The 27,435-nt window shown below is 44.3% G+C and overlaps 1 protein-coding gene across 5 annotated transcripts in view; it reads right to left on the reverse strand.

Annotated features, from left to right (window-relative positions):
- Positions 1-27,435, reverse strand: part of ADGRL1 (adhesion G protein-coupled receptor L1) — a 65,161-nt gene that overhangs the window by 11,990 nt on the left and 25,736 nt on the right. For 3 of the 5 annotated variants that reach the window (XM_081900863.1, XM_081900860.1, XM_081900864.1), the window contains exons 4-17: positions 23,348-23,365; positions 14,796-15,596; positions 12,795-13,109; positions 12,170-12,273; positions 11,860-12,045; positions 10,566-10,604; positions 8,990-9,173; positions 6,152-6,274; positions 5,810-6,015; positions 5,335-5,505; positions 4,720-4,929; positions 3,872-4,092; positions 3,067-3,133; positions 2,224-2,315 (exon numbers count right to left, since the gene is read on the reverse strand). In XM_081900863.1, coding sequence (XP_081756989.1) covers positions 2,224-2,315; positions 3,067-3,133; positions 3,872-4,092; positions 4,720-4,929; positions 5,335-5,505; positions 5,810-6,015; positions 6,152-6,274; positions 8,990-9,173; positions 10,566-10,604; positions 11,860-12,045; positions 12,170-12,273; positions 12,795-13,109; positions 14,796-15,596; positions 23,348-23,365 — 2,737 coding nt within the window. The remainder of the gene's footprint in view (positions 1-2,223; positions 2,316-3,066; positions 3,134-3,871; positions 4,093-4,719; positions 4,930-5,334; positions 5,506-5,809; positions 6,016-6,151; positions 6,275-8,989; positions 9,174-10,565; positions 10,605-11,859; positions 12,046-12,169; positions 12,274-12,794; positions 13,110-14,795; positions 15,597-23,347; positions 23,366-27,435) is intronic. The other 2 variants (XM_081900861.1, XM_081900862.1) reach the window with 2 other exon arrangements.

Genomic DNA, 27,435 nt, shown 5'->3' on the forward strand with positions numbered 1-27,435 from the left:
TGTTATGCTATAGATGCCTCTGTACAACTTCTGGCATGAAAGAAACAGTGAGACAATGTTAGGGGGATGGAGAGAGAAAGATGGGCAAGGAAGTCAGCATGTGGGAGATTCTCCCATAGTTTGCTAGTGAGGGAGTTGTATGTCTAAGAATTACCAGCCAAATTGTTACTACAGACCTCCAGTTATTCTTGGCCCAGAAATGTTGACTAAACTGCCTCCTTTACATCTATAACCTTTGTTGTTACAAAGCTCTTCCATTTGCTGAATACAAACACAAATCATGGGACTTGTGTACTACCTGCCATTTCCTAACAACACACCATAGTCCCAAATGTTAGTTTGGTGGTCGCTCGACCAGTCGTTTGCTTGTTTTTTGTTTTCTCTCTCTTAAAGCTTCATAAGCACTTCCACAGTTGAGTGTGCTCTGACTCTAAAGGGGCTTTTCAAAATGAAAGGCTGTGAAATGGCATGGCCATATATTTGTCACTCGTCAGCTGTGAGATCAAAGACACTCTCTAGTAGGTGCCCAAGAGACGGAGGCTAGACTTACTTCCAAGCAAACATGGTTAGGATTGGCTCAGGAGTATCCTCTTACTGTCAGTTCTCCCAATCTTTGCTCTTTGAGTGGAAAGAAGTGATCAACTGTCTATTTGTACTTTGGATGAAAAAGACAAAACTAAAACCACAAAGTGTTGCTGTGTTTATTTCTGACTGAGATTTGGCAACTAAAATAAACACAGAAAGACGGCAGGAAGCAGGCTGCAAAACCACACCAGCAGTAAACAAATGCACTGGAACTCTTTGGTAATTGAACTAAAAAGAGCAGGACAAGCAAGCATCTAAAAACTGGGCTGGCAGATAGAAGTAATGGTTATATTGCAGGTAACAGTGTTAATTAGCAAAATTAAGGCTGCAATCAAAAATATGGTTATTTTGAAATATAGCCAACTTGAATAAGTAAGGCTTACTCCATGTTTACATAGTTAGGCTCTAATAAATTTTGTAAGAGGTAACCTGCAAATTAGGATCAAAATACATCTGACTTGGAGCTCTGTTGCTTTAATTTTTCTTTTTAACAAAGAGCAACCATTTGTGTGCATGTGCATACAGAGGGCTGTGTGATTTGGATCAGGGCAATAGCACAGAGAAAGTGTGATCTACCCTTTCCCCCCTTCCTTGGTTCCATGAGGTTCATACTTTCTTAGTTCAGTTTTCATTAATGTTTGAGCTTCCCAGCTCTCTCTTTTTTATTTTTTACTGGGCTCCTCTAGATCCTTGAGAGGTTCAGCAGCCTCCTCTGTCCACAGCACTTGCTCCAGCTACTTGGGTTAAGTATTGTTCTGGGTCACTTGGGTAAGGTAAAGGTAGTTTATAAAGCTGTTAGGATTAGCTGAACTGCATTTCTCCGCTTAGTAGACTTTAAGCTATGAGTATATTTTTTTTAATCTTAACTCAGCATTAACCAGGGTGTTCTCTCCACCTCTAAATGATTTTGTATGAATGAGTGTAAGAAGATGTGAACTTGTGAGTAACACATGGCTTTTGACAGACTGGCATTTGCAGGCTATTTGCAGCACTGAGCTTGACAAATTCCCTCAAAGTGTCAGAACTCTAACCTCATTTGCTGCTTGACTCAGACAGCTCCACTGTGCTGACTGAATGAAGCAGCCTCACTCTGTTCATCTGAGAGGGTGACAGTTCCTTTCCTGAATATAAGGACACTCTCTTAAAACGAGAGAATGCTGGTTTCACAGGACCCTTTGCAGCGTGGTGGGTCGTGAGGAAAAGAAAGATCTACTCAACATAAACATGGCCAGCAATCCAAAGCCTTTGGTGAAGTGATCAAACAAAAGCTTCATAATGTTACCCAGTGTAAGCTGAGTGAGTCAACCCATATCCCAGCATTCTGAAAGGATCATCTGAGCCCATAAAGCCCTATGCTTTGGCCTCTAGCCTGTTTACTCCCAGCTGTAGGTCACTCAGCTGAGTGAGACACAGCTGAGACAGATGGGGTCCTCGATATCATGGTCTGGGCAAGAGTCCGGTCCCTTTAACCCCCAAGTTGTCTGTTTTCTCTGCTCTGGCTTTGTCCCACTAAGCTGTTTTAGAGGAACCAAATACAAGGCACCACAGGAATCTGAAGGCACTGGAGGTGTGCTATTAAGGTAGGGAGGAGTTTGGATCTAAGCCAGAGGATGAAAAGGAATCCAAACATAAACTCACTTGATGTTGTCCAGTCGGCTGGAGTCAGGCTTGAGGACCGACGTGTTGCGGATCATCTTGTGCAGAGTGATCATGAGGAACACCAGGTTGATCTGGGGAATGTGTACAGATGGATGTGAGCAGGGGAAAGGGAGTCCTCTGCAAAAAAGCACCTCCCACTTTCCCCTGCTAGTGGCTTTCCCCAGATGCAGGGGAAAGGGTTTGTCAGTGTCAGTGTCTGTGTGTGATGGGAAGGAATGAGCAACATGACATCCCAGGCTAGGACATGCCATTTTAGGAGATGATTTTTGCAAATTTCTTCAGTGAGGGGCCTTAAAAATAAGCTTTGGGGTGTGAGGAATTCAAATCTGCTATTATTTTTGTGATTGGACAACATTCAGCTTGGCAAGACTACACTTGATGAAGAAGCAAATAAACTGCTTTCAGAAAACCAAAGAATTTTAATTTTACCTTCTGAAAATGTCAGGTAATATAAATAATAACAACAACAATAATAATAATACTGCAAATACTTGGCAACCACTTTCAATGATTTCTACACAATTTTACACACATTCTGCTTACCAAGAAAACCTAAATTATATTTATGTAACCAAAATGTCTTTTGAAGTCCCAAGTCATGTTGCAACTTTTAAGCACCTCTCATATTTGGAATTTGAAAGTTGAAAACACACCCTACACCCAGGCACTCTTCTTAACTCTGGGAAGAAAAAGGGAGGTCTAATGATGGGTTGAGGAGGAGAGCAAGGGCTCCGGTTCTTTCCTCAACTTTGGGACTCTGATTCTTTGACTGATAAGGGAAATCCTTGAGTGTCTATTCCCAAACAATCCCTAGTGACTCACCACAATGACAGAAGAGACAGGCCCAATGAAGGTCCAGATGAAGTAGTTATCAACTCGAAGCCAACATCTGCCAAAAGAGAGCAGGGAAGTGTCAGATGGAAGCAGGAAAAACACCTCAAGGCTTGATTGCCTGAGTGCTTATTGGCACGAGATGACACTCACCCAGAAATGTGCTGTCAAAACCTTGCCTGTTCTCTGCTCATTCTTCTGCCCTGCCCCTCTGTCATAACACCCATTAAAGGACTTCTCATCCTGTATCTTTCAAGTCACCCAAACCCACCTCTAATCGTGTTCTGCCAGTTCTGTTGCCAACCTTTTCAGGCTCATGGGCAAATTTGGGTTTCTGAGCAAGTGCTATGGGCACCATCCGCTCTGGCCACATCTCTCCTCACTCCCTGCCCTGCTCTGCCTCCCCCGAGAGAGAGAGAGAGGGGGGGGGAGTCTGGGTAAGTCAGCTATAGTAGAAAATATAAGCCTGAAAAAGAGCATAGAACTAAAAGAGGAAGGGGGAGAGACTGTCACTCTTCCAACTTCCTACTATGTACTTTTCAAGAGAGAAGAAGGTAATCATCCTCACCACCTCATGATCAAAGGGGCAGGGCAGCTCAGAAGCTTCATGGGTGTCAGGGGAAGAATGTCACATTGGCAACCTCTGCTGTGGCGCTCCTCCTCCCACAGTTAGCGTAGAGTTATGTGTGCAGTGTACTAGCCTCCCCCCCATCCCCCAGTTATGCCTCAACCTCCTGTTTTTATCATTGCCATGCACCCTCCACTAGCCTCTCCCTTTGGCCTTCCGTGTACTCACGCTTTCTCGGTGCCATAACTGCGGTAGTCAATGGCGGCAGCAATACCCACTACCAGCGCAGGGAAGCAATAGCCCCCCAAGTAGTAGTACTTCTTGCGGGAGTATTCGCTTTCAAAAACCTCAACCAACATGAGGTAAAGGTGGATGGCTTCCAGGCACATCCAGGAGAACGCTGCCAGGAAGAAGTAGTGCAGCAGCCCTGCAAAGATGGGGCAGGCAATCTGGGATGGAAGGGGAGAGACAGAAAAAATCCCATCAGCACAATGCCTCGTTTTGTAATGCATTTATTGAATTAATTTAAAATATCCTGTTTTTCTGACTAATAAAAAAAAAAAAGCACACAATATATATTTTTTAAAGGCAGTGATGATTGGAAAAGGTGCTGCACTTTTAAAAGTTGTGTAGTGACCACAAGGGGAAAATGCCCACCCTTGTCCCCTGCAAACGCACACAATTTCGTCCCTGGGTCTGCAGTACCTCCTCATGACAACTGGACATGCCTATGACACCTGGCTGTTCCTGGCAGCAGTGCTGACATAAGCAGAGGGGAACAATTGTGTTAACTGTCCACTTCCCAGGTGTTGCTTCTGTCACAAAACAAGCACATGCCCATGCCTGGTAAACTGAGTCTGCTCTAGAGTAAGCTGAAACTTCCTGCAGATATCCCCTTCCTGTTACCCCCTCCCCTCTGTGGCTGCACTGACTTGGCAAAGTCAAATGTTCCCCAGTGGGATCTCCATTCTGTCCTATTGTACCACATGCCCCTTGGTGACTCTCTCAATTCCCTCCATGCAGAGGAATATGCCGTGGTGATTTTGGTGTTGCTCTGAGGGGAGATTGTCACGCACCTCATACTGTGTCTTATCAATGCCGATGAGAAAGAGGAGTTCAGTGATGAAGAGATTTATGCAGAGGTTCTTGTGGATGGTGTTACGGTCAGTCTGCAGCCCACGCAGGAAGCAGAAAGTGGAGATGCAAATGGCCAAGCAGACCAGGGAAATCACAATGCCCACCCACGTGATGACAGACAACAGCAGCCCATTGATGCGGCCCTGGTACTGAAAGGAAAAGCGGAATGAGGCTAGATGTGCACAGCTTTCCTCTCCTGTTATGTACTCTCCCCTGTTGTAGAGTTGAAATTTTAGGTTGACTGTAATACTGGTAGCACTTAATTTACCGTCCTCTGCCAATGGACTGTCTCCATCTAATAAATTGCCACCCTCCAAGTAATTGTTAATCCAGTGCATCTTTATTACGAACAGGGAAAGAACCAACTCCCAGTGTTTCATGTAATAATAATGACCACCCTGATTTTCTGGATTACCCGAATGGAAAAGAAGATACCGGGTGCATAATGAACTGGAAGGGGGACCTTGACAGTGGCAGAAAACCAGTTCTCTCTGCCCCCCAACCATTCTGGAGCATCTTCCCTCAGCCCCCATCAGTGGGAATGATATTCTTACAATTTCACGGTGTGCCATGAGCACAGCAAAGTTGGTGAGATGGCTGCATGCACAGGTGGTGTGGGTTGTGTTGGTCTCCACCAGCCGACAGCCCTGCGTGGACCAGTAACCCATCATAGAGCGCTCTGAGTAGTTCCAGAAAGAGCAATTGGCATTGAAGTGGTTCTTCTCCTACATGGAAAAAAATATGCCTGTAAGAATTGTCAATTACGTGGGGTGAAGCCAGAGCAGTAGAGGGGCCCTAGGCTTTGAGAAGTTGGGATACAGGAAAATGGTTCATTCTGGAGAGAATGGGAGTGAATTGGTACACAAAACATCAGCGTCAATGCACTTACAAAGCATAAAGTTTCCAATGTTGGGTGTATGTGTGCAGAAATAGGATACAGACCACCAAGTGCCATAGTGGGGCATGCCCTAGGATGTGCCAAAAATGGGGGAATGAGCACACTGGTTCCAGATGTCACGCAAGTCTCACCTCCAGGTGGGAGAGGGTAAAGATGACGGGGTCCATCAGGAAGACGCGGCTAGATTCCTTGTTGATGGAGGCAGCAATAACTTGTGAGTTGACAACAAGTGAGGGGCTAATTGAACCAACCTCACTACCCAGCTTGATGGTGGCATTCTCGGTAGAGAGGAAAAACCCCAAATTTTTGTAGAGAATGAAGACAACCTTGACCACCCCTGAAGAGAGAAGAAAGGGAATCAAGGCCATGATATTGCACCACAAAAGAGGCAAATGTGGTTCTCATCACATTAGAGAAAAGGTCTTTGAGATCCTGGCGTCCCTTTTCCTCCCCGAATTTCGTTCCCCGCTCACCATTACGACTGTTTTGCTTGATAGTGTTGGCTGAGAGTTGGATGGAATTCTTGGTGGTATACTCATGTGGGAAAACAATATCTGGCACTTGCCCCTCTGTATTCAACACTGACACCTCCAGCACTGCAATGAGGAGGAAGAGCGAGATGAATACAAGCAGGAAACATAGGCACAATATTCAGAACAATTTTTAATTATCCTCTTTTTAATTTGATTCCCCGCCCCATAAGCGGAGCATATACCTTTCACATGTTACCACATCTCTGGACTACCTGAGCAGACATGGAGCGAGCCTGTTTCAAATTATACATCTGTCCTCAAAATGCTCTGTGGACACCAAATTGCCATCTTTGTTTTGTGGCTGCTAACACTATATTTGGCGATAGTTTTTGTTTTGTTTTGCCCACATCTCTATGGTGAAGTAATGTGCTAAATGCAAAAATTCTGTGCAGGCATCTGTACCACTTCTGCCTGTTTCTTCCTTTGATTTGTTATTTCCACTCACTTATGAATTGCTGTTCTCTTTCTTTGTCTAAATAGCCTGAGCTATTTTGGAATTTTATTGCTTGCACTGATGCTCTGGGGTCACTTAATCCAAGCAGCAGTGACATACAAGAGAGGATTTTCAGAAGACTCGGCTTTAATGTTTTGTTTTAAGAGCTTTGGGTTAGGTTTCCTACCAGAAATGAAAGTCCTCCCCCCCCCGAAGATGCTTGAGAAAGCTGTCAGTTTATAGTGCTGAAGAACATGACTACTAGAATTGTCTGCACAAAAAGAGAATTAGCTTGCACAACCATAATTGTCTAGATTCTTTGACAGTTCTGACCAAGCTAGTAACACCTGGTAGAATGCTCACTTGTAATAAAATGGTTTGGATGATGCTGTCGAAAGGTTTGGCAATAGTTGTACTAATGGATTCTATCTCATTAGTGGTTATCCAAGGCATAAAACATGGGTGGGTTTTTCCTCCTTCAATAGTGCAGGCTAACATGCTTAATTGGTTCCCTGATGTAATTTTATAGTTTTTGCCTCAGCCTTACCTTCTGCCATAAGCAGTTCCTTCTTCTTGTGCAGGAGCCAAACAATTTAGAGTGAACATCAACAGATACTGACATGTATTATTAAGCAGTACAGTGCCTGTCGGTATGTGGGACTTTCAGTGTGTGCACAGCCATAGAAGAGAGCTGCATTGGAAATCCAGCAGGAACAAGAGACCCACACAAGACCGGTGCTTATATAAATGTGTGCAGGGAAATGCACTAGGAATTTAGCGGGTGGGGGGCGGAGAGGACATCCATCTCTCCCTCCTTGCATTACTTGCCCTTTTGCCCGTATACTCTATCTCTTTTTGCCTCCCCTAATTCCAGTCTTCTCTTCCCTCCATGTGCTCCAGCTCCTCCTGCCCTTTTCTTCTCTACTTGCTTCAGCACCTCAAACTGCACCTCTTCATTCTGCTGCCCAGGAGAAGTGTCTTCAGTGTAGCACTAGGGTTGGGGTTCTTCAGCGAAGCTCTGCCCTCTTGAAGGTTCTCCAGGTACAACAGTATGGTTTGGTGTCGTCACAGCAGGCAAGGAGAAAGGATTGGGAATATATGGTTCTCCAGATGTTATTGGACTCCAGCTTCTATCATCCGTGGCCACCACAGCCAGCAGCCAGGGATGATGGGAGTTGTAGTCTAACAATATTTGGAGAGCCACGGGTTTCCTATTGTTGGCTTAGACACTCTGCCTCCCCAAACTCACACAGGTTTCAAGGCAATGCATTTTCTACTGTTTTCCCACTCAAAGCTAGTTCCTGGGTTGGGGTGCAGAGACAATGCATCTTCAATACAATGCCTCTTTCCATCCCCTGAAAGCTAGTGCTTGCAATATAGGCATACCTTGGAGATATTGCGGGTTCGTTTCCATGCCACCAAAATAAAGTGAATCACACAATTCTTTTTGTTTTTGTTTCCCAGTGCATATAAAAGTTATGTTTACACTATACTGTAGTCTATTAAGCCAGGCCGCCCTTTCTTCACAGGCAAGAGGGGAAGAACCCAGCTCCAGTTCTAGCCAGCTCTACTCCTGTGGGCAGAAGAGGGGCAGTGGTGGCAGGGGGCTTCCTTCCCCTGGAAGTGGCCAGGCTTCCATATCCTTTTAAGAAGCAATATCTACAAAGCACAATAAAGCGAGGTATACCAGTATATATCTTCGTCACTCTACAGCACAACAAAGTGATGGAACCCAGGGAACTGGATCTATTATGTTATGATTGTTATTTCTATAGCACTTTCCAGTTCTCATCAGCTTCTCATCATAACAATCTAGTCAAGTAGGTTGGCTGAAGTTGACTTGTTTGAGTAAGCTTCATGTCCAAAGAACCACTTTACACAAAATAAATTTCTCTTAAGGACATTGCTTTCACAAGGGAAATTGTGTGTGCACCCTGCATATACATTGTCCTGAGTAACTAATGCACACATACCTCTTACTGGACATATAGGAACTCCTAAGGAATCAGAATCTGTGCAACTTTCTAAATGGCAGCAATGTTTAGGTAAGAAATTTGTCCAATGCACTACACAAGAGATTTCCATGGTACATTTGCATGGTAGCAGTAGACGTGCTTTAAGGACAACCCCAGTGCTTATAAATAAGGACTTTTTCCATACTTAAATGACAGCTCTTCCCTTTACTACCAGTATTTGATATTTCTCCCTCTCTACATTTAGAAGGCTCAGGCACTGTGTCTGCTCCATTCAATGCAAAATTTTGAAGCAAAATATTGGGGTCTCTGAGTAGGGATAACAGCCTCCCCCTTTAGTTCTTTTATGTGAGCCCAGCATCAAAGACTTACCCACATTAGTCTTGGCAGTGACAAAGCGGGCTGGCTCTTTGACATTGTCAGCCAGTAGGAAGGCTCCTTCCTCCAGGATGTCAAGGAGCATTGTGGCTGTGTGCACTTGCTCTGTGGCATTCATGTCCTTCCATGACTCTAGAGCTTCAGGTCGCAGCAGGTTGTCCACCGTCTCCACCACAGCCTAGAATGGCATAGAGCTCTGAGAGAGGATGGAAGCACCTCCCCTTCCTCTAGCTTCCCATTGTATAATAAACCAGCTACAGATGCCTCCTCTGACAGAGAGAAAACATTCATGTGTCTTTGTGTGGTGGCATTGCTGTCACCACCTGACAATTCTTTCCAGGCTGCTTTGAGTATAATTTTACAAGTAGCATTGGGATTTTAAAAATAAAATAAAAAATTGTGCATGAACCACGTATTTGTTACTCCTTTGTTGTAGAGGAATTAGACATTCTCCCTCCAAGCAGCCCTTCCATTGTAAGGGGGTATAGTATTTTCCAAATATTCCATAGCTGGGAAAAAGCAATTCTTCCCCTGAACAGCACAGGCATTGCAATCATCTGCCTTTGGTAATGCAGTTATGTGTATTGCACAGGCACCTACTAGAAATTGCCTTTGTTGAGCTCAATGATGAGCAGAACAATCCCGTATCTAAATGTCTATGACATTTATAACTGTTTTAGGTTGCTTTTCTCCCTTCACATTTTAGAGTCTGAACACTTCTCCATTGTATTATTTCTTCACTAGAGCACGTATTCATCGCCCATGTGCCCACAGAAATGCCCTGTCATTTCGTGCTTTTCCTTTTTAAAATGTAGCTGAATTTATTATGTACTTCATGACTATTTAGGGAAGTTATGGAAAACAGCTGAAATGATGAAGCTATCCAATTATATCAGAGTAAAAGAAAATCAACAACAAATGGATAGTACTGTTGAAAACTGCTATTATTCGTACATTATTGGAACCAGAAATATAATGATAATGTACCATGATTTCCTTTAGTATTATGAGAGTTGTCTTTATGTGGTGTTCTTAGAGTAAAATAAAAAATAAATATTGTTTTGTTATATTCTTTGAATCTATGTGTTTTCTCTTCCTCCCCCGCCTCCAGTTATGGAATGGGCATCGGTCATGATTTTTAAAGGAAGGTGGAGGTGGGTTTTCCCAGGGAAAATGTTAGGACCAAAAAATAAAAAAATGCTCAGACACAGAACTTTAAAATGCAGACCTGTGCCTAATAATGCAGTCTGGATGAGTCCATACTCTAAAATGGCCCTATGTTGTGACAGCTCCCATGCTGATGCATTAAAGAGGCCCAGATTGGGCCCATTTCTGTTGAGGTCCTGCCCCATCTGTGTTTGGGGAGTTTCCACTGGCTAATACCAGCCCACCCATCATCTGGACAGGGGCTTTGGGACATGCCTTGCCCATGGGGACAGCTTTGCTCCACTCAAGCATGTTTGACTGAGGACCTGGATTGCTCTGTGAGATTCTCTGTGAGAAAAACTTTGCTTCTTGGGTAGCAGCTCCTATCTGGGTTTCAACCACAGGACCTGTTCATCACACTCACCTTAATATAGTCCTTACATGTCCTTTCTCTCTTGTGCATCTGCAGGGTGATACAGCCATGCCCAAAGTAAGCAATGGTTCAGGTGGACAAAGAGAGAGAAAATGATTAGAACGTAATTTCTGCAAGAAGGGTCCACAGGGATAGGTTCAATGGGGATCTTAAGCACATTTGCTCTGGCCATGAACTCACTCATCAACAGGCAGAGATAATGAAGGCATATCCTGAATGAAAGTGTGGATCCAAAGCAACACCTTATTGGACATTTAGATAAGATTTATTTACATTTGCTAGAAAAACTGTTTGAGTGGCTGTACAGCAGCAGCATTTGGTGGACTGCACCTCAAAAGTAGCCATTTTCAGCATAAGCTGAATAGTCTCACATCAGACTATTTATTAAGAAGTGGGTATAGGGAACTTTGTTATTAGGATTGCATCACACAGCATAATAAAATAGGGCAAGGACGTCCAACAGGTAGATCGTGATCTACTGGTAGATCACTGGACGTCAGAAAACTGGCTCCCCCTTAAAAAGCTCAACAACTTTGACCTGAACCCCAAAAAGGAGGTAGATCACTGCCAGTTTTTAACTTTGTGAGTAGATTGCAGTCTCCTGGGAGTTGGCGACCCCTGAAATAGGGCATCCATTACAGAATTAGAATCTTTCACTAAGCTCAAAGATCTCAGCTTTCATTTCTAGCTCCCATGGTTATTGTAAAACCTGAATGCAGGTTCATGGTTTGCAGCTCCAACCCTTCACTCTCAGTGGCATCCTTCTGCCTCAACATGCATTGCTCCCAATGCCTATAAGCACCAATCCTCCTTTACCACTCCTTGTCCCCCAACGCCATGTTGCCATCTTTTTTCCTATTCGACTCTTGTACTTTTAAAAGCTGTGCAACAAGCAGAAATCCAACCAGTGACACCTTCACCATGCAAAAAGCTTTACTTGATGAATTGCTATCCCCCCTCCCAAGACCAATTTTTTTGCTTGAACTGGGGTCAGGCTCCCTAGAACCACTATCTAAGCCAGTGGCTTTCAACCAGTGTGGCGTGGCACCCTGGGGTGCCTTGAATGATGGTCAGGGATGTCACAGGCAACACTGGCCTCTGCCCCTCTTTTCTCCCCTCCCTCCTCTGATGCTCTCTTGCGTCTCTGCCTCTCAAAGTCTTGCACAGCTGTTTGTTGCAGCAGCCCTGACTACAAGCTCCCCAGGCGAATGGTTCCTCTGGGGCTGGCCAGTGGGACTCAAAAAGGTTGAAAACTTCTGATCTAAGCCATTAAACTACTATGCACCTTGTTGTAGTTCTTGCCAGCTGACTCTCTCTCAATAGGGCGTAGCGCTTGAAGTTGTGCATCCAGAATGTCCAGGAGCTGCTCCATTAGTTTGACAGAGGAGCTGACATCTCCGGCGTAGATGGCACCACGCGTATGCCGGGCTAGCTCGCTGGCAATATTGGCTGCATTCTCTCCACTCTTGATCTGCCAAAGGAGGGGAAAGAAATGCAGACTGGCCTCAGGCAGGTAAAAGGAGCTGTGCATGCATGAAGCCCAAATGTGAACTGTCTGAGTGAAGACCACTGTAATGGGAAGGGGAAAGCAATACCTTCTGTGCCACTTGGTTGACCCAAGGACTTGTGCAGTTGCTCAGATCAGGCCCCCGTGGGTTCCAGTTTCCCTCCGAAGCAAGACACTGGAAGGAAGCAATACCTGTGCATGGGAAAGCAGGGGGAGAATTCAGTCAGCTTCCAGCTGCTTGGTTTCCCCCTTCCACCCCCCACCTTATCCCAAAACTAGACCAGGGATTAAGGGTCTCAGAGAGCAATCATAACCTTAGAAGTGAATGAAGAGCTCTCTTCCTTGACAGTCCAGTTCTCACATCTAACTAATATAGCAAGGAGTACAGAGTGGGGATAAATGGCTTAGTACTGTGGCAATAACAAGATGAGTTTTGTTAGCTGGGGATGGCAGAACCAATTCATCCCACTGAGAATTGCCAGCTCTGAGTTCACATTGCAGAAAGTTGTGTGAATGAATTAAGTCATAGCAACAGTTCAAGCTGTCACACTTTCCTTGAGCTGAGTGCTGTGGGGTCGCAGGCAATATCCTGTAAGCCCCATTTGCTCCTTGCACCATTGGCGAGAATACACTCTGCCGGAGTCCCAGCTTCTCCCATTTGAAACTGGGTGCATCTTGATGCCTCTAGGACTCAAATGAAGCCAGCTCATTACCTCGTGTGCCCTTAGGGCAAGGCCTTTCGACCAGCATGCCTTGCTGTGTGGCTGGCCACTGGACACGCCGCACCTCCTTGGCCTCGCAGAAGAGCTCTGGAGAGACGTGCTGATTGTTTGCTGGTGGACGCCGGGTGCTGGGCATTATGGCGGTGACTGGGTGAAGCTCTGTACCCTTCTGGTTTATGGCACCTATGGGGTGGGTGGTGAGGGGCACCTGCCGTGTTGTTGTTGTAGCGGCAGGTGAGACTGTGCTGGTGATGGTGGTGGGACGAACGGTGGTTGTAGTGCTGAGGGGTGTCGAGGTGACAGGGCCTGTGGGTAGAAAGGCAAATAGATTTCCACCCACGTACAAAATATCCCGACAGGTTCAGCCACCACATGCTGCACACAGAGTAAAAGTACCTTTTCTTATCTGAGGTAGAAAAACCAAAGAGTTGGACGCACTATAAGGCAGGTTCCTATGCTCTTAGGTAGCATTGGTTTTTGATTTGCATTAAAGCAAAGGTCTCTAACCAGTTAGCTTGACAAGTCCCTACTAAATTCTTCACATCTCTGAAAGTATATATCTGCCAGGTCCTTCCTGAAGGGATGGGACACAAAGAGCTAAATCCTCACTTGCCATTTTAAATGTTAAAAGAAGTATTCGTGAGCATGATGCTGAATGACATTTCCTCAGAACCAAGTATTTTTAATTAACCAAATGCTCAATTTCAATGGAATTGTTTCTAACTGGGAAGTTTAGCAAAATTCTGTTCACTCTGAAAGTAATCACCTTTTGTTCTCTTTAACCTGACCAGGATTGGTACCTTGGCCAAACTCTTTAAATATCCAGCTAAAGTGGAAGAAAAGGCAGATGCAGCTTCTCCTAACTATTCCACTCCAGAGCCCTGTTGTGCATACACACTCCAGCATCTGCTTCCTGGCACACCTGGAGACCCGTTTGAAGGGGCCAGGCAGCAGGTCTGAGGAGCGGGTGGTGGCAGGAGCTGTGACTGCCTTTCTTTTGCTACAACCCCAGGTTTAAAGGGCAACATCTGGTGACCAAGGTAAAAGAAGGCTACATTTCGCTCTTCCCCACCCCAACCCTGCAAGTAACCTGTACATGCAAATGTAACCTTATTCAAGTTTAACCGTTAGTGTTGCACAGGCAGCAGCTGTGCAATGGGGGCGAACAGAGAAACAAATTAGCTGCATATTGCACTAAACAAATCTGAATCTGCCACCGCACCTGGGCATGACTGATCTTGAATTTCCTGTATTCAAAAGCACAGATCCCCCCCTTCAGTCCAGCTTCAAGGAATTAGTTTTCGTAGACCCCAGGCTTCTGCCAAATATTGCACATCAGACAATCCATCTCTGTCAATTTAAACTCCACGTGATGCTAACTGTCAGAATTTCAGGCACACATTAATTCTTTTGGGGTCACAGAGAGTTTGAATTGAACTGAGCAGATTCTCTGATGCTTACTGAACGACTGGAACTAAAAGACCTGCTTGTGGCAAAAATGAAATATATTTTCAAAAGCCAGCTTTGGGACTGAAGCCTTGCTTTGTAGGATGAACTTGCCATTATATAGTTGGATGTTTCCTGAAATGTGATGGATGGCAGATATATTGAACAGTAGAAGTTGGGAGAGACAATGGCTCAATAACTTGAGATTGCTCGCCGAGTACCTTAAGAGTGTGTGTGTTGGTGGTTAGCTCAGGTGAAAATGTATCACTCTTAAGCAGTACATTTGGGATTGCCTATACATAATCTTTAGTATAATGTATATATTTTAAATATACATGTATTTAAGAAGTAATTTCAAGTGAATGCTGTATTTGCAGAAATGTACAATTAAAATGGGCATTATGCAAATGAACACTGCTTTTTTTGTCCCATAATGTATTTGACAACCCAATGGAAAATGGGAGGAGAAGCCAAGGGCCCATGATTTCAAGTCAGTGATGATTTCTCTACCCCACCCCATGTTCAGGTGCAAGGATTATGTCTCACCAGTACTTGGGTCAGGTGGGCCAAACTCAAGTGAGTAGCGCAGGACAAAGTAGTTGTTCCACACATAAAGTTGGTTGTCACGGGGGTTGTAGTCAATGGAGGAGATGAACTGGTAGGGGTTTGGGAAGGTCAACGAGATGGGTTCCTCCCGGTTCATATTAGTGTTGAACGCATAGTCAACACGGTTACCAGCTGCTTCACTGTCATCGTCCACGTAAACTGTCCGCACCACATAGAGGACTCCGCACACCATGAAGGCATTGGATGCTGAGCGTTTGTCATAGCCGGTCTCCCACGTGCCCTCAAAGCGCAGCGTGTAAGGATTCAGTTGGCTCACCACTAACCGGCCATTGTTGCCTTCAGTGGCATAGATGACCCATAGCCCATTTTCATCCACTGCCAGGTCAATGTCAGTCTTGCCGCCCCAACGGTAGGGTGAGGTGTCATGGTAGTTGGCTGTGTTGATGACTGTCTCTCCGCTCTTAATGCGCGTCCGCAGATCATACTTGATAATGTTGCGTGTCCGCTCCTTGTTGTAGAAGACTGCTCCATCGTATACCACAAAACCTGTGCCGTCAACCCTGTTGGGCAGGCGGTAAGTGGTTGTGTGCCGGGCACCCACATAATCCTCCCACGAGGCATACTCTGTCAGCGTGTCTGTCCGGTATGGGATCCATGGCATGACGTATATTCTGTCTCCGGCTTGCAGAGGGTCCTTGCACCAGGCTCCAGACTGGTGCTCTGATTCATGAGCCGAGGTAGGTTCCAGGATCTTGTGCAGTGTCCCCGGGCAAACGAATACTAGGGAGGGGATGTAAGGGAGGAAAGGGTGATTGGGTAAAAGGGGGGAAATCCAGAAAGAATGTGATAGAGCAAGAGGTAAAAAAAAAGAAAGAGAAAGAGAAAGAGAGAAGAAAGGATAAATTTGTAAAAGGCTGTTGGCAGGAGAAGTGAAATCCGCGCTGAGTTTTGAGAGCAGCTGCAATCATGAGACTTTTATCTGTTATTGAGCAGAGACGGCTCAGTGACAAGTTAAATAAATACTGGGGGCAGGGGAGCATCAGAGGAAAGAAACAATTTCTCCGGATCAAATTAAAAAGGGAATTTAGGGGTTCCAAACCTTCCCTCTCTTCCTTTTGCTACATTCTCTGGCATTAAGCAGAGGATGTCAGATTGTTTCCCTGCAGAGATCTGAGTGGCAGCATCTGCGAAACCCATGAATCTGAGCAGGAGTGTTGCTGAACTGACAATTCTAGCCCCTACTCTCTGGTCGCATTTTCTGCATCACCTTCTAGAAGTCAAGACAGAAACAGTTTAACAGCTATGGGAAAGCAGTTGGCACCAGCTAAACCCTGCATGATCTAAATCAGATGCTCTACATTGGAGCAAATGGGGCAATACCACCTAACACTATGGAAATCAGATTTTTTAAAATGAAGGGCTCAGTATGGAGCTGTGAGGCTGTTTGCCCTATGGGATCCATTGAGTAGTGTATGCTTATCTGGTCTGAGGGCCTGGTGGAGCCGAGTATTCTATGAGTCTCTCTAGAGGAGGGACATGTTTGTTGTTTACTCAACTGGACTCCTACGGAGTTTCTGTTCCACTTGATCTAGAAGCAGCTGAGGTTGCTTGTCTTATGGAGCTCCTTTGGAGCTGCAAAGGAGTACCTTTAAGGCTGGTAAGATGATCCAAAAGCTATCCTGTTCTATGTTCAAAGGGAATTACTGTTTCACTATGGATCAAGGCTAATTTATGCCAGCCGCCATGCAACACTTAAATTCCAGTTGCGTTAGCACTGAGACAGATGGAAATTGGTCCCTATTTTTGCATCTGACTCTTATAGTTCTAATTTTTCTCAGGGATTTCTAATTCAATTTTAGAAACTTTAAGTGTTCTTGAAATAGCTGTTTCAACCCTTCCAACTTTCATGGAATGGATTAGACTTTTTTTTGCAACTTTAGAACAGCTTCGTGGGAATGCCTTCCCATGGGGAGGGGGGTGGAAAAGGTGAGGGGCTTCCAGCCCTAAATTTCCTCTACTGATATCAAAACACTGTTCAACGGGACGTTGGGGAATGAAAAACAAGCATAAGAAAGATCCAATGTTTGGCCAGTTAAAATCCCCCTGAATATGAAAGATTGGGTGTTTCCTCTTCCTGCTGAAAGAGACTATTTTTCAATCCCTGGGGACAGAGAGCTGTAGATTAGCTGAGGGACTGGATCCCTTCTGAAAAGAAGAACTAAAGGTATTGTAGCAGAAGGATGAAGTAACCAACAGCTTCTGCTTCCCCCATATCCTGAGTGCCACTGGAGCAACTTATCAGCCAGGTTTGATTCACATCAGCAAAGGACATGAGACTAGTGCACATGGCAGGGGGTGGAAGGAGTGATGTGACAGTGGGAGGGAGACCTGGGCAGATGGGAAAGGAAAGCCCTCCCTTCCACCCACAACCACCCAGTTGGCAGCCTGGAATCTTGGGAAAAGCCGGGAGGAAAAAGTTTGAAAGGAAGACAAATCAGGCTAGGCATTCTGCAAGTGTCTGCCTCCGGTTAGCTGGAGCAAGGCTGGGAGAAAAAAAGCATTTAGTGGTGGAAGGAGCAGGTGGGGTGGGGTGAGGAGAGCAGCATCATAGCAGAGAATTCACCTTGTCTATTACAGAACAGTGTCACTGAGCGGCCATAGAGGAGCCATAGGAGCCATCACACTAAATCCAGGCTGTGGGCTTTAAAAGGCTGCACAGTGTGCTTGTTAACCACACCTCATGATATAGAGGCCAGTAAATTGGGTTTGCTGTCATAGTACAAGGGCCAGCGGGGTGGGGTGGAACCTGATCCCAAGCAACCCAGTTTCTGCTGGGGGCTGGCTTACTGCTTCTGCGTGTGGGATCAAATATACTTCGCACCGAAGTGTCAGCAGGGTTTTCTTGGGCCTTGTATCAACTCCAGAATGTCTGGGATATTCTGTGAATGCAGAAGTGAATTCTCTGCTCTGGCTTTACTAAATAACGCACAGTTGCTATGATGTGCCACATGACTCTGGACACAGCTTGCGCTGAAGCTTATTGGGGATGGGCATAATTTAGAGACTGCTCCCTTGGGCTGGGGTCAGTACCATCAAACCCTGTCACAACACACCTGGAAGTGGATGAGGTGTGCCAAGGGTTCCAAAATTAAAGGCAAATCAGGAGGACGGGAATTGTCTGGCACCAGCCATGGGGGAGGAGAACAGCACTTTTTGCAATGCCAAGCCCCCACGGAGCATTTATTAATAACCCCCCCTGCTCTCCCAGATCCAGACAGAACCTTTATGCTGCCATACCATTACAAGTGGCCAGAGATGTGTTTCTCATCCACTTTTGCTTAAGTGAAGGGAGAGGACAAGGCAAACTTGGGTCTCATGACTCTGGCACAATCTACACTACAGTTAAGCAAGCTTAAGTCCCATAGAAACCAGTGGGATTTATGTGGGCTTAAGTGTATGCTAGATTGCTCCCATTGTTTCCAATGGTCACAGTCCTTGGGTAACCTCAGAGGGAGAAAGCAGGGCTGAGTCAGCAACCTGAGGAGTTCACTCTTATTCACAGTGTTTTGGTCTCCATGGAGATGGCATGTTGCATCCTTCTTAGCAATAAACGACTGATTTATTATCATTGTCATTGTTGGAAAATTCTACATTCTAACTTTCATGGTGATGGGGGAGTACTGGCACATGGAAGGGCTAAGAGATGATTCACAGAGATGGACAATTGTTGGTCTGGAAGCCAGGAGTTCTTTGCTTCCAAACGCCTTCTAACTAATGGACATTATTTGTCCTCTTGAGAGCTAGAGGCAGAACTCAGGAATCCTGGCTCAGAGAGACAGAAGTCCTTTGAGGCTTGCATTACACATTACAATTTTAGTGGTGCAGCTTACAGATCCAAACTGAGTATCTGATAAAACCCTAACCTTTGAAAAGCTTGGAGGTCTTTTTTTTGTCCTCATATGTTCCACTATGGGGCCGTATTGCAAGGAGCTGCCTAGCCTTCCCTCCTTTAACTTGTTTTAAAGAATGCATGGATGAAATAGGCCAAGGAGGACGGGTTGTAAATTACTTGTCTTTCCCCCCTTAATTAGGAAGAAAGAGAGCTTATCAATCCTAGTATACTAGGTGTGCAGAGATCATCTATTTAGTCCCCTTGCATAAAGCAGTACGGCTATCTGATATGGTCTGTGCTGCAGAGGGATGTAAAGTGATGGATGGGTTCACTAGTGAATGACAGCGAGTCAGGGGGAAGGGGAGCTGCCTAGCCTAAATGTTAATGACAAGGTCTGTTAAATATCCCTGTAGTGTTTTCTGGTGTGACTCATCAGACAAGAACAGCTTAATGTGGAGCAGTTGGATTTTGTAGTGCTGCAAGGTGTCCCTTGTGTTAGCTATTTATCTCTGTCTAGTCCATAGTTCTCAAACTTTGTCATAGTGAGTCTCTTTCAATTCAAAATAAAAAGCATTCAAGACTCACTAAGTGGCCGCCTCAAAGGTTTTATTTTTATTGGCACCGGTCTCAAGCCGTAGTTCTTAAGACTGTGCCAGTGTCACTTCACAGTGGCTGGATGCACATGTCACTTTCATGTTTGTGACACCTGTATCCTCCCTCACACACAACATCCCCCCCCCCATTTCTGCACCTTTCCAAAGGCCACATCCCACAAGCCAATAACAGGGCAAAGTTTTTGCCTTTTGTGGCACCTGAGGCCAGAAGATGGTCTATGGCTGGAGTGAAATACAGTACTGTTGAACAAGCTGCCCATGGGTGTGAAGGAACCTCCAGATCAATGCTGGGAAAAGAGAGGATTTGACCAAGTTGGTCAAAGTGGCTGGCCTGCTAACTTTATCACTCTCTTATCATGACCCTTCATTTCTTTTCCTTCAGAAAGGAAGGTCATTCCTTTTCCTTACTGGGAAGAGGAAGTGTTTGAATCCCCAGGTCAGTAGAGCTCCCCTCCCTATTTCCCAGGGGATCAAAGCTGCCACATGGCCAGGGACCCATTTATATCATGCCCATACCCATCCAATTCTCCCTGCAAATTGATGGTCATGCTTCAGGGAAACAGCTCGGAACTGAAAAAGTCATTATCATCAAGCCAGGGTGTGGAGCCTGAACCTGTGAGCTCCGGCAGTCATGGTTTGACAGTAAAAAAATAACAAAAAAATGTCCAGTAGCACCTTAGAGACCAACTAAGTTTGTTCTGGGTATAAGCTGCGTATCTGAAGAAGTGTGCATGCACATGAAAGCTTATACCCAGAACAAACTTAGTTGGTCTCTAAGGTGCCACTGGACAACTTTTAAATTTTTATTTATTTATTTTGACTGCGTCAGACCAACCTGAATCTAGAATCGTGGTTTGTCAGCTTATTCTTTCACTTCCTAAAGCCCTCTATGGTTCTTTTCTATCTAGTCTCACAGGCTTCTCTATCTATAGTGGAAAATGCAGGGGATGCAACCACCATCCCAGTAACCTAGATGTAGCTCACCTAAGTACTGTGCCATGAATTGAAGAGTTTTCTCATTTCTCTCTCAAGGTCAAGCTGTCTATTGCTTTGGTTGGGAAGGAGCAGCATTAGAGTGAATAGGCTGTCTGGAGCCACTCTCTGATTAGCTTCCTCAAAGTGTACTCTTAGGACCAGTTAAGGACAGCAGTGGCTTGGCAAGAGAGAGGAAGTCTCCAGAATGGAAACAGCAATGTTTGCCATAATTCAATGCATGTGCCCAGAGGCTGCATGTAGAGTTGCCAAAGGGTGAAGACCTAGTCAGTGCACACCCAGGATGTGCTCATGGAGATGGATCCACATTCCTAATTCTGTAGATGCTTTCAGGAGCATGTCAACTTTGTTTTAAATGGTACTATCAACCAGACTGCTGAAGCACTCAAGGTGGCTAGTGTTGTCTTATGGATTTGCATGTGTGTTGATGGCATTTGTTTGCTCCTGAATGTGTGTTAAATGCATCTGTGTTTGTGCTATCAAGTGCATGTGTTTAATCATATATCTCTATCTTTTTCTGAACGTAGAGCTATCAATCAGGCTGTGTTCATGTGGAGTTTTCTATGCATTACATTCAGTTCCTTGGGTGACTGTTACTGCTGTGTGATTTGTGTGTCTCTATGGTTTACATTGCACAAATACGCCTCTGTGCTATTTTTATGTACATGCCACCCTCTCTTGCCTACGTATGACGAACTGAGGACACAGATGGGCAGCTGGATGGGAGCAAAATCCAAGAGATTTCAGATTTCTAATCCTGCCTAACACCTGCCTGCTCTGAACACCTTGCCTGACAATGTCGCTACAAAGCAGCTTCATGGAGTCTCACAGGTTCGGCTCAGCCCAGCTTCCCTTCTGGGTTGGTGGGGTGGGATGGATGACTCCTGGCAGCGGGGAGGAGAAACACACCATTAAAGAATGAAGCGCTGGCGAGGGGGGGACAGCACAAAGCGTTAACTGGTTCCGATCCCTCATGGATGGGGCAGTGTCGACTCAGCCTTCTAAGTCGGGATGGGGGCAACTGTGCTCTGGGGTTGGGGGAGAAGATGTCAGAAACAGAGAAGGAAACAATCAGTAAAAATCCACATCCAAAACCATGGAAACCTGTGGAAAAGAAAAGTATAAGTATATGCCTCCATCCCCAATCTTGGGAAAAAATTCCAAACCAATGCAGGGGGAAAAAATCAACAGTGCTTTTAGAACAAACTAAACAGAGAGAAAGAGAGAGAGAGCGAAAGAAAGAAAGAAAAAGAGAGAGACATGGGTTGGGTGGAATCAAGCCTGGCTTTTGAGTTTTACTACTTTGAAATTAATTAATTTGCTCGATTCCTAGCGCTAACCTGACAGCTTGTCCCTTGTTAAGACAGGCTCATTGCAGTTGTGAGTCCTGATACTTACATTAGGTATATAACCTCCAGATCTAGCCAAGACATTCAAATTAAAAATACATTGACTGACCCCCACTTCTTTCATGCACCACCCCCATCTTCCCCCAATAACAGACAGATAGTCAATGATCATGACTGCAGCTTTCTTTATATAAAAAAAACCAAAACAGGCAGAAAAGGGAGAAAAGATCCACAAATAAAATCACCCAGGATTGATCAGGAATTTTAAAAGAAAAGAAAGAAAAAGAAACAGTAAGCAAGAAAATTAAAATTTCCCACATCAAAGTGGTTAGTATATTGGTATAATTAATGTATATGTATTCTAGAAAATGTTATTTTCTATGGGTTTATCTGATTCTCACATTATCATGATAGTAGAGCAGAGGAAAAGAGTTAAGAAAAGAGAAATAGGCCCTTCAAGACATGTCAGAACATTACTTGGAGGTTGGGTGTGTGTGGAATGACTCAATTGAAAAAAATAGCTGGGGGATTCTCTCCAAAGAACTGCCTAAGCTTAGGGTAAAATTCCCACTAAAAGATGGATCACAAGTGGAATAACTGATGCTCAGTTTTATCCACACATTTGTTTCACTTTGATTTTCAGACAGTAGTAGATAACAAAGCTACCCTGGTTAAAAGTGGCACCGCTCAGCATGTGCAGTTGAATGTTCCTCACATAAAAGTGAGTCCACAAACAATAATGTATTAAATATGGTGAGAGGCTCAAAAGAGGACCCCTGCTCTATTCAATAACTGAGAAAAAACGTGTTTTGTTCTGTGCCTTACATCCTGATCCTGAACACATGGCTTTGGGAGTGGCGGGGGAGGGGAGCCCCACTGATTGCAGTGTATAGGATCTAAGATGTACATTTCCACTGCAATCTTACAGGCTGCTTAAAGCCAGAATGGCGCCTTGATAAAAATTAAAACAAAGTTCTAAGTATGTAACAATCTCAAAAAATGTGGAGGAAGGCCTGGAAGTATCATTTGAAAGAGCCCAAAATAAAATAATTTTTTTAAAAAATAAAAACACACCCTCCCCGTTGTTCTTCTGTACTGTGGCAAATTTTTATATGTAAATCTCATAAAATTTCAAGCATTTATTTTTTAAAAATCAGGAATTGGGATTAGAAAAAAAGAAAAAGAAAAAGAAAGAGAGAAGTTGTGGTTGAGGTAGGCCAAGGTACCCAGTTGGTTGCCATGGAAACACGAAGAAAGGAGCAGAGAGAATCAGTTGAATGATAAAAGACGCAGAGAACGGGTTGGAAAAAGTGTATTTCCCCTGAAGGAAGCAAAACCAGAGAGAGGACCCAGACATTAATGGTGCTTCCACTCCACATGTGAGCAAGGAGAAATGGAAAGGGTTTGGAAGGGCAGTTGTTAGATGGGTTACTTTATATCCTTTATTTGCTGAGTGCTGTTTAGTTATTGGAAGCTTTGTTTCTGGACAGGGAGGGGGATGCCAATTGGAATTAGTGAGACCAAAGAGAGAAGAGGTGGGGAAACCAAGGGGAGGGGAGGTGGGAGGTTAGGAGGAGGAGGATTGAGGAGAAAAGGTAAAGGAAGGTCACATTAAATATGGCCACAGAGAAAAAAACAAGGTGCTGGGTTAGGGGTGGGGTCAGTGGTAATGTTGTTGTTTACCTTTCTGTTCCACTTCTACTTTATGCATCGGAAGGGAGAGAAGAAAAATATATTGAAAAAAAAAGGTGCAAGAAGGAAAAAAAAGAGAAAAGAGATTAAATTGCTTTTGTTTCTCCCCGCACCCTAAAGAAACCATTTTTTCTTTCTTTCTTAAACTGTAAATCTCCCCTCCCCTCCCCCCACCAGCCCAACAAACACCAGCCCCTCCCGCTTTGGAATCATTTCAAGGCAGAGAGCGTGTTGGGTTTGGTGGTGGTAGTTGTACTTTTTCATTTCTTTTTTCGTCTGATCAGTTTGAGGTTTACAGTTTTTGGAGGGTTTTTTGTTGTTGTTTTTTTAATTTTGTGCTGGCAACATTGCCCTTCAGAAGAAAAGTCAGAAATCAAAACCAACCAGAAAGGACGACAAAGGAACAAAACACAAAGGGGGTTTGGTTGCTGGCTCAAAGCATTTTGGCAGGGAGGAAGGTGGGGTTGGGGGAAAGGTAGGATCAGGGAGAGCAAGCAGAAAAGAGAGAAAGGAAAAGAGCAAGAGTTTGAAAAGAAAAATATCCCAGAATACCTTTCCCCCCCTAAGAAAGGCTTGACCTATCATGACCATAAATGCATTGCCTATCCAGTTCACTCCCACATCAATCAGCCTATTTATCTATCTGTAAATCCTCCCATGTTTCTATTCCTTTGCTCCAACTCATAATTACTGTGTACTATACTCATAAATACACATATCCTTATCTCGCTACCTTCTTTTACCCTAGTAGTTACGTAACTTGCAGCTGTTGATGTCAATGCTGATGTATAAGGTGCTGCCTTAAACAGAGCCAGTCCAACACTGACTAACAGCAGCTCTGCAGGGCCACTTAAGGGAAAAAAGTCAATTCGAGTGCTAAAAACTAGGGACTTCAAGGACTGGACCCCTAGAACTTTATGAATACAGAACAAATCATGAACTCTGACCCCACTGCTATTACATGCAGATTATATCCCCAGCTTTTCAAATCACATCGTCTTCTTCAAAAATAAAATATGCTACTATTTAAGACACTGGAAGTAGTCCTTTGCTTTGCTCTCTCTGGGTGTGTCCAATTATTTATATGAAACAAAATGAGTGTCTTTTCCTTTACTAAGCCACTAGTCCTGATCCAAAACCGATATCTTTACAACTATACAAATATCATGAAGAGAAGCAGAGTGGGAGTCAATTTTTTCTGTTTCTTACAGCAATTTCCCCTACATCCCATTCAAATCCCAAAGAGTGAAATCAGCTAGACTAGGCATAGGCATACTTGGCCCTCCAGATGTTTTGAAACTACAATTCCCATCATCCCTGACCACTGGTCCTGTTAGCTAGGGATGATGGGAGTTGCAGTCCCAAAACATCTGGAGGGCCGAGCTTGCCTATGCCTGAACTAGACCATGTTGCAAAGTTTTTCGTCAAGTCAATTTTACTCCTAAGGTATATTGCCCTTTTATTCCTTTTTAAAGAGCTAGATTAGACTTTTCTTCATGGTTATTATTACTTACTGTTGTGGGTGTTGTTACGGATATCTTTATTATTTTAGGATACATTTTAAAGTGCTTTCAAAACCTGCAAAGCTGGTTTTACTAGGGACTGTGGTGAAGCACAAAAACTGACGTATACAGCTCTGCAACACTGTCTACAAGTTTTTTAACAATTAAAATCTGTACATCGCCAGGGAGTGGGAAGGTGTTGGGAGTGATCATGTTGATGACCCAAGTCTTCCAACCATTCTACAGTGATGCTCTATCCATTGGCAAATCCCCCAGAGCCATAAAAAATCAATCAGGATCCACCAGCCTCTGAGGACAGATCATATGGTCCCTCATCATTGCAGACGGGAATACTTGCTGCAAGACCAAACTTCACTAGATAGTGGCTGGATCATGGCAATGGGATAATATCCACTCCACTTCCAGACAATCTCCCTCCCAATTTGGAGGAAAGAACATGTCAAAGGTATGTCCTGCTGTGCGTTAGACTTATGACTATTGGAGACAGTCCCATGGTTGCCATGAAGACCACAAAATCCTGAGCTAGACCCAAGGCATCCTCAGCATGGATGTTATAGGAATTTCCTGGACATAGTCAGGATTTGCCCTTCAAAAATGGCATCCGGGCGGAATTTTTGGAAGCCTGTTAAAATGTCAGGGAAAACCCAGTCCAGATTTCCACTTGTTGAAATGTGGCAATCCTAATGTTGAAGTCACCAATGACCACATTGGCCAGCCCAGTCAGGGAGGCTGCTGGGCAGCAGGGGAGTGGCAAAATAACACCATCCCTGGTCTGTCTCTTTGGCCTAGCACCAAATTCAAGTCTCTCACAGTTCTGCTCCAAAGAAGAGGGGGGGTTTGGTAATGGAGAATAAACTGCTGAACCTCCCATCTCATCACTCCAGTCTAGCTTGGTACTGCACTATTTTGTTGATAAAATTGGAGCAGACATGCTCCTTCATTATCCATTATAGAGTCCAGGATACCAGTTGTCTCAAGGAGCCCAAGATAGAAGGCAGACTACTTTCCTCAACAAATTCTAAGCCTGTATCTTGCTGCAAGGGTAGCCAATACTGTGTCTTCTAGATGCTGTTGAACAGTCAGCATGGCCAATGGTCAGGGATGATGGGAGCTGTAGTCCAACAAATATCTGAAGAGCACCACACTGGCTACATTATTGGAATTCTAGTGGAATTTAGAGAAGCAAAAATGAAATATTCCAGGCAGCTCTTAGGAACTTTCCAGGGATCAGACATGATCAGGATTTATGTCATATATGTGATTGGAAGGATCAGGATCCTTTCTATGAGCAAAAATCAAGCTTTGGTGGGACTAGACAGAGCTACTAGAACTGGCCAAAAGTGATAGAGACTGAGGAATCGACTGGTTGATAATTTAAACAGAAACTCTGCTGATCCCAGTAATTTTGAATGTTCTTCCATAGTCCTCCACATTGTGTCATGGTAATACTATATGAACAAAATTTGGCAGAGGCACAAAAAAGGAGATGTTAGAAACAACATGCCTCCACTCTCTGCAGCAATTGCTACAATACAAACACAAAGTAAGAAGCAAAATGAAGGACGTGAAAGCATACTGTTCCCAAACCTGTGCAGCTGCCGGCACAACAATCACACTACCACCAGTGATCTATCGGTTGCCAACAGACAACTGGCTCATACTGCAATCCAGATTGTATGGAACAGCTGTGCATTGTTGTGTAGAACAGGTAACATGGGTTTGCTCCAGTAAGCTAGTCTGAGAAGGGGTATAAAAGTATGTCAGATGTAAACATGACTTTAGAAGACTACAGAAATTCATGGAGGATAAATAAATGGCTATTGGCCATCATAACTAAAATAAATCTTCAGGTTCAGTGATGGTGAGCCACCAAGTACAAATTGCCAGGCAAAGAGCTGTTGCCTTCAAGCCCTTATGGGCATTCTGGTAGCATCTGGTCTAAGTAGAAAACACTTTAGGATGGTAGACTAAATGGAACATTGGTCTGGCCTGGACTTAACTAACTTGGCATACTAGGAGAAAGCAGCATAAGGGATTCTGCTAGTGCAGTGAGGTTTCCCTCCTCTCCTGTTTGATGTTTTATTGTATTTTTAATATTTGGTTGGAAGCCGCCCAGAGTGGCTGGGGAAGCCCAGCCAGATTGGCAGGGTATAAATATTTTTTTAAAATTATCATCATCATCATCATCATCATCCCTCCACGCTTTCCCCCAACTGCTCTGGGGAGGGGGGTCAGGAGAACCCTCAGAGCACCACATGGGGGGAGGAGAGGGGGGAATAATTTCATCTGGAAAGCATAAGCGCTTGCACTGATGGATGGTCAGAAAAGCACAGTGTTGAATTCCTCCCTATATTCCTTCAGGTCTCTGCTTATGCTCTTATGTAAGAAGATTATAGTGGAGCTCCTGCTGATTTGGGAAGGCCAAGAGTTAACAATAGTAGTACAAATGGGCAGGATTGTTGGAGGCTGATTTAGAAAAGAATCATAAAATCCTAGTTGAAATTTCCCTCAGAATTCATGAAAAAAGCAAACTTTGATAAGATCAGAAAAATTGGC

Source organism: Podarcis melisellensis (assembly GCF_964234715.1).
Source record: "Podarcis melisellensis genome assembly, chromosome: 2".
Lineage (NCBI taxonomy): Eukaryota > Metazoa > Chordata > Lepidosauria > Squamata > Lacertidae > Podarcis > Podarcis melisellensis.